The sequence below is a fragment of the Castor canadensis genome, chromosome 14 (genome assembly GCF_047511655.1).
Source record: "Castor canadensis chromosome 14, mCasCan1.hap1v2, whole genome shotgun sequence".
NCBI classification, from domain to species: domain Eukaryota; kingdom Metazoa; phylum Chordata; class Mammalia; order Rodentia; family Castoridae; genus Castor; species Castor canadensis.
The window spans coordinates 58,911,950-58,918,665 of record NC_133399.1 but is presented as its reverse complement, the minus strand read 5'-3'; the positions used below and the strand labels follow the sequence as shown (position 1 = coordinate 58,918,665).

Sequence of the window (6,716 nt, the reverse complement as noted above, 5' to 3'; positions counted from 1 at the left end):
ATTTTACAAGGGTTAAAGGATTAATAGGGAGGGAAAGCCTGTGTAATTTCTAAGAGGTCTATACGTATTGGCCCCAAAACAATACGGATCCAGGGAGTACATTCAGTGTAGTGTATGACTGATGTGGCCTACTCTCTTTTCTACGGACATAATGAAGGTCCTGATTGTTCTTTCTCTGGGCAGTGATTTCTTTCGGTTTGAAGAACCTCTTTGAAATCTCCTGTCCCCATCTTGGGTTCTCACATGCTATCTCAAGGCGTGGGTTAGCAAGAAGTCGGAATGAGTAGTCGTGGAGCAGTACGCCTTGAGTGACAGGCCTGACAATAGGGTGATGGATCGGGGCTGGGAAAGTGATATTGAAAAGGAGACAGTGACACCAGCGCGCCTCCACTGGCCGCCAAGAGCACGGAGAGGTGGTCATTCCAGAGGTGGCGCACAAAGGATCGGTTTCACCTTCTGATGAGCGACGGCGGACCGAGAACTTTAAGGTCAAGAAGAGAACCGCGAAGATCTCTGCCAAATGTGAAGCTGGCGATGCGCACTTTATCCTAAAGGCTCAGGAGAGTCGGAGACGGTATGGTTACCTTTAATAAAAAGTTTGTATTCAGACATTACCCTGGCAGAAGTTGGTAGGTTTTTCCTCCGTTATGGAAGAAAGATAAGTGGGCATAGCTCTGGTGTCATCATGCGGAGATCCCCACCTCCTCTAGGACAGTACCCTTTCCTGTGACCTCAGGTCCCCTCAAAGCAGCAGCTAGGAACGGTATATTGAGGGAATTTTACGACTTTAAACAGGACACAAGAAACCTGAAACACACCAAACACAGAATGTATAAATCAGTGCGCCGGCACAACGCTCCACCGGGTCCGAGCCCAGGGTACTGCGCGACAATCTCACCCCGGAAGGGAGTCCAACTGGCCGGCTCTGACTGGACAGGCTCCAAGTATTTGGAGCGGCTCACGCCGCGCCCCCGAGAATAGTGGATGCCTCCAGGGCTCCGGCGCTTCAAAATAAACACCCTGGGAGAGGCCAATTAGGACAGGGGTGCGCTGGAGAAGGACCAGGGCTCCGGAGGCATCGCCCTCACTCAGGTGGCCTCTAGGAAAGGCTAGGACTAAACAAGACCCAAGCGAGCCGGCGCCGCACGTTCTCACCCCAACCACGCCCCAGCCACAGCGGGTGACAGCCCCCGCCAGCACCATCCCCCAGTGGTGGGGAGAAGAGAGACAGCGACAGAAAAGCCAGCGGGAAGAGGGCGCAGAGCCCGGGGTCGCGGAGAAGTCCTGTCCCTTGTGGGACCCCGAGGCAAGGACAGCCCAGTAAAGCGGGGAGGGGGGGAGAGAGGGGAGGGAGGCGCACACGACAGCCGTAAAGGCCAAGGCGGCGGCGGCGCGCTGCGAGGGCCCTTTAAGACTCTCCCCGCCCACCGGCGGCGCCGGCCTCCGCCCGCCGCTCTCTCCGCCCCGGGGTCCCGGCGAGAGCTGCGATTGGGCGGGCGCGGCGATCCCTTTGAAGTGTGGCTGCCGCTCGCCGCTATTTGACGTGCGGCTCGCGGAAGGCGAAGGTTTTTGTGTTGCTCGCCGGGGCTAGTGGCGGTGGCGGTGGCGGCGGCGGCGGCGGCGGCGCGGTGGTGGAGGAGGGGAGGCGGCGCGGAGGCGCAGCGACTGCTGCTCAGCGCTCGACGCTGCGGAGCGAGCCCACCCGCCCCGGGAGCTCGCCTTCCGGTGCTCCCCCTCCCTCCCCGCCCCCCCAGTGGCGCTGCCTCCTCCAAATGAGCGATTCGCCCGCTGGATCTAACCCAAGGACACCCGAAAGCAGCGGCAGCGGCAGCGGCGGCGGCGGGAAGAGGCCGGCGGTGCCGGCGGTGGTGTCCCTCTTACCCCCGGCGGACCCCCTGCGCCAGGCGAACCGGCTCCCTATCAGGGTCCTGAAGATGCTGAGCGCTCACACCGGTCACCTCCTGCATCCGGAGTACCTGCAGCCGCTGTCCTCCACTCCCGTCAGCCCCATTGAGGTCAGTCTCCCCGGCGCTGCCCGCACGGCGCTCGCCCCATCCCGGTCACCCGTGCTGGGCCCGTGGCCCTGCTCCCCAGGACTCCGTGCGACGCCCAAGTCTGGCCACGCTGGCGGACTGTGTGAGGAGGGACGCAAAGCAGGGATCAGAAACCATCAGATTCTTCCCCCAGGTTCCCCCATGAAAGGTTCTCCTTTCCCTCTCGCCCTTCTGAGCGACGGGTTTTTCCCCTGAGTTGGATTTGCTCTTGGAGTCCCCACTGGGTCCTTTACTTTTCCTCTGGCACCCAGTTTCTATCCAGAGATGATCTTTCCCGGGCCTTCCCAGCCCCAGCTCTGGTTTGTTCCCTTTGAAGCCCCGGCCGCCCGGTCCCTCTCCTCTTTCCCATCCGGTTGGGGCACAGCACATAACGCTTACGCCCAGACTCTCCCGATCCCCTGTCTTCCTTCCTTCCACTTCCCGGGGTGCCCTCCCCGGGAGGGAGGGACCACTAAGAGCACCAAGCAGCTTTACCTTTAGAAAGCGCTTTTCCCCTCTCCTACCCCGCGGCGCCATCGCCAGAAACCCGTCCCAAACGAAGTTCCCCCAAACTAAAGGCATAAGTTTTTCCCTGGGCCTAGGGAAGGGTGAGATTAGATGGAAAGGGGCGAGTCACAGTACCGACTTCAAAGAAGTCACCTTTTCCCGCGGTAGCCTTTGGTGACCCCTTCCACTGTCCCCATTCCCCAGGGCCTGTGGCGCACTCTGGGACCAACCGGCAGTGCAAGCGCAATTCCGCGCAACCGCCTCGCCCGAGCCCGGCCCTCACACTCAGATCCTGTCCGCTAGGCCCCTGTCGTGCCACCGCCTGTGCACCAGGCGCCCCGCCCCGTCCCCCCCGCTCTCTCGGTGGGTCTCCTAGTCTCACCCCCGTCTCCCTCCCCTTGCCGCTGTCTCCCACAGCTGGACGCCAAGAAGAGTCCTTTGGCTCTGCTAGCCCAGACCTGCTCGCAGATCGGCAAGCCCGACCCGCCGCCCTCCTCCAAGCTCAACTCGGTGGCTGCAGCGGCCAACGGGCTGGGAGCGGAGAAGGACCCTGGCCGCTCCGCCCCGGGTGCCGCCTCCGCATCCGCGGCGCTCAAACAGCTAGGGGACTCCCCGGTCGAAGACAAGTCCAGCTTCAAGCCCTACTCTAAGGGCTCTGGAGGCGGTGACTCCCGCAAAGACAGTGGCTCCTCCTCGGTGTCTTCCACCTCCTCCTCATCCTCCTCGTCCCCAGGAGACAAGGCAGGCTTCAGGGTCCCCAGCGCCGCCTGCCCTCCCTTTCCCCCGCATGGAGGGCCAGTCTCCGCTTCGTCGTCCTCGTCCTCGCCCGGCGGCTCCCGTGGCGGTTCTCCGCACCATACTGACTGCAAGAACGGCAGCGGGGGTGGTGGCGGGGATCTGGACAAGAAAGACCAGGAGCCCAAGCCCAGCCCGGAGCCAGCGGCCCTGAGCCGCGGCAGCGGAGGGGAGCCTGGCACACACGGTGGCGCTGAGGCTGGGGCCTCGGGGCGCAAGTCGGAGCCGCCCTCGACTCTGGTGGGGGCTGGCCACGTGGCTCCAGTGTCACCCTACAAGCCTGGCCACTCAGTATTCCCTCTGCCGCCCTCCAGCATCGGCTACCACGGCTCCATCGTGGGCGCCTACGCCGGCTACCCATCTCAGTTCGTGCCTGGCCTGGATCCTAGCAAGTCTGGCCTCGTGGGAGGCCAGCTGTCGGGGGGCTTGGGCCTGCCACCTGGCAAGCCCCCCAGCTCCAGCCCGCTCACCGGGGCCTCGCCGCCCTCCTTCCTGCAGGGATTATGCCGCGACCCCTACTGCCTGGGAGGTTACCACAGCGCCTCGCACCTCGGTGGCTCCAGCTGCTCCACTTGCAGCGCGCACGACCCAGCAGGGCCCAGCCTGAAAGCGGGGGGCTACCCGCTGGTGTACCCCGGGCACCCGCTGCAGCCCGCCGCTCTCTCGTCCAGCGCCGCCCAGGCCGCGCTCCCGGGCCATCCGCTCTACACTTACGGCTTCATGCTGCAGAACGAACCTCTGCCGCACAGCTGCAACTGGGTGGCGGCCAGCGGGCCGTGCGACAAGCGCTTCGCCACCTCGGAGGAGCTACTCAGCCACCTACGGACTCACACGGCCTTGCCGGGCGCCGAGAAACTTCTGGCCGCCTATCCCGGGGCCTCGGGCCTGGGCAGTGCAGCCGCCGCAGCGGCAGCCGCTGCCTCCTGCCATCTGCACCTCCCCCCGCCCGCCGCCCCAGGCAGCCCCGGGTCACTGTCATTGCGGAGTCCACACACTTTGGGGCTAAGCCGGTACCACCCGTATGGCAAGAGCCACTTATCCACAGCTGGGGGCCTGGCCGTGCCGTCCCTCCCCACAGCCGGACCCTACTACTCTCCATATGCGCTGTATGGACAGAGACTAGCGTCAGCCTCTGCGCTCGGATACCAGTAACTACAGCTCCGGCCCTCACCCGGCCCTCACCCTGCCCTCCTCTCCTCCCCTCCTCCCTTGTCCCCATTGCCATCGACGCTGCAACCTCCACTACTGCTTATTCCTGCCAGGATTCCCGCCCAGACCCTCCCCACCGGACTGTGTATTTATTTACTATAATGTTAGCTTACAAGCTGGGAATATAAGTGCATTAACAGCCCACACGAGTCAATGGTATGCAAAAAGTATGTTCCCCAAATAATAATATTAACCACACAGATAACTACATGATCCCTGCCCCTCTTCCTTTCTTTTGCTTCTTTTTCTTAGGTGTAAGTTTTAAATTTTTAATTTTTTGATTGGTTTGGTTTTAGGGAGAGGAGGGAGAGTTGGGAGTTCATGAGTTCTTCACGTTTCGTTTTCCTGTCCTGGGGAGTTTCATGCATGAATCTTAACTGTTGGAACTGCATTTCCCCCTTCTCTTTTCTCCCCTTTCCCCTCATTCCCTCTTGTTTCCTTCCATGCGAGGTTCTGTTTTTTTCCTTTGTACAAGTAACAGAATTTTTTTGTTAAGAATTTGGGGGAATGGAGGGAGTAACCTTGGTGGCTGGAGGTCTTGAACTTTATTGACTGGGGAACTCTGCTCTGTGACCCTCCCCAACAATCCTCCCTCTCTTAAGGCCCTTGGCCTGGACTCTGGCCTCCTAAATTCCAGCCTTGCTCCCCAACGTTGCTGTGAGTTGAGAGGGCCTGACCCCACCCAGCAGGCTTCCCCCAGGGAGGGGCCCAATGGTCTCAGACAGAGCTTGCCCATCCACTTTACCTTCCAGGACCCTTCTTGGATTCACACCCGGCAGTCCCTGCCAGCCCGTGGGGGCCTGTAAAGGCTAATAGTCAGTTAAAAGTCCTAGATGGCCCCGCTGGCGCGAAATTTTGCTCTTTATGTTTGCGAACTACTTTGTCGTCTTTGTTTTCTCTCTCCTTAATTGGGGCTGTGACCCCGCCCCTGGCCGCAGGGGCAGGGTCGGTGATCCTTGCTGGATCCCACCAAAGTTGACCTGTAGCAAAGTCAGCAGACCGTACAACCTTGTTAGCTCCGTTGGGAGCAGGTTGGGGACTCAGGGAGCACTCGGGTCGTAGCAGCCCCCTTGCCCTCTCCCAGCCTGACCCAGCAATCCTCAAAGTTGGCCGTGGGTTTCCGTGGACTCCCGCAGTGACTGGGATTGAAGACTACACACCTTTCCTCCCTCCCTCCCTCCTGGTCTTAGGCAGCAGCACCGGGGCTGCGGGCCTGTTTGGGGTGAAGAGAGCTCTCCCTTGGTAAGACTTATTTTGTTAATAAATGGAATACTTGGCTATATTCACACCGTGGTGTTTCTCTCTTGCCTCACTCATCGTCCCACCTAAGCAGATGCCCTGCTTTCCTTTTTTGGGGTTTCCTTCTGAGATTACTGTTCAAGGGCAGTTTAATGCCTTCCCTTAAAAAAGGGGGGCGATTTCCGCCAGGGGCATTACACTAACATAAAATCACCTTCTTTTTTTTTTCCCCTCCCCCCCCCCTTGGTTGTTTAGCTTGTCGGCCTCACTTCAAAGGTCTTAGTATTTGCTGGGGCCAGGGCGGAGGGAATGTGTGAAGGTGCGTCTTCCTCTGGACCCAAATTGGCGATGCAAGGGGCTGGGAAGGGAACTGTGACGGTGAGCTCAAGCAGAGACACACCTAGCACTGTCCCAAGCCCGGCGGGACCGCGGCCGAGATGACGTGCCTCTGGCGCCACCTGGTGGCAGGAAGACGAGCAACAGGCACAGAGAAGCCTCGACGGGCTCCAGCCTTGAGAGCACCTTCGGCGCCCGCCCACTCCTGAATGTGGAGGATTCTGCTTGCTGCTTTTTTTGGGGGGCGGAGGGGGGCGGGGGAAGGAGTGATCGTTTCTTACCTGATCACAAAGTAAATCACCTGCTGAGAGGGTTATTTCTCGAGGCTTAGTCACACCCCAGCACTGGGCTATCCGCGACTCTGAAAATTTCTCGGAACCGGGTTGGGGTTTTGCTGAAAAAGCGTGGCGATTACTTGGGACCTTAAAGCCAGGTTCCACGGCCTGGCTCTCCTTTCTTAAGCTCGACGACTCACACTGGCTACTATATCTCGACAGTCGGGGTGTCATTTATTGGGGTATTTGTCCCGGGCTCTTGCCCACTGCGCGGAATCGCGGTCCCGCAGCGAGGGTTGGGGACACAAGGCCTCATCCTGCT

General features: G+C 60.3%; 1 protein-coding gene across 1 annotated transcript; it reads left to right on the top strand.

The window, feature by feature from the left end:
• The first annotated feature begins 1,546 nt into the window (after positions 1 to 1,546).
• Positions 1,547 to 5,826, top strand: Znf703 (zinc finger protein 703). The gene is made up of 2 exons (XM_020156823.2): positions 1,547 to 2,015; positions 2,958 to 5,826. The coding sequence occupies exons 1-2, from the start codon at positions 1,773 to 1,775 to the stop codon at positions 4,485 to 4,487; spliced, it is 1,773 nt and encodes a 590-aa protein (XP_020012412.1). The 5' UTR covers positions 1,547 to 1,772; the 3' UTR covers positions 4,488 to 5,826.
• Positions 5,827 to 6,716: the final 890 nt, after the last annotated feature.

Coding starts and splice junctions, on each gene's coding strand:
- Znf703 (XM_020156823.2), top strand. CDS start 1,773: ATGAGCGATTCGCCCGCTGGATCTAACCCAAGGACACCCGAAAGCAGC. Junction 2,016..2,957: donor CTCCCGTCAGCCCCATTGAG/GTCAGTCTCCCC, acceptor TGTCTCCCACAG/CTGGACGCCAAGAAGAGTCC.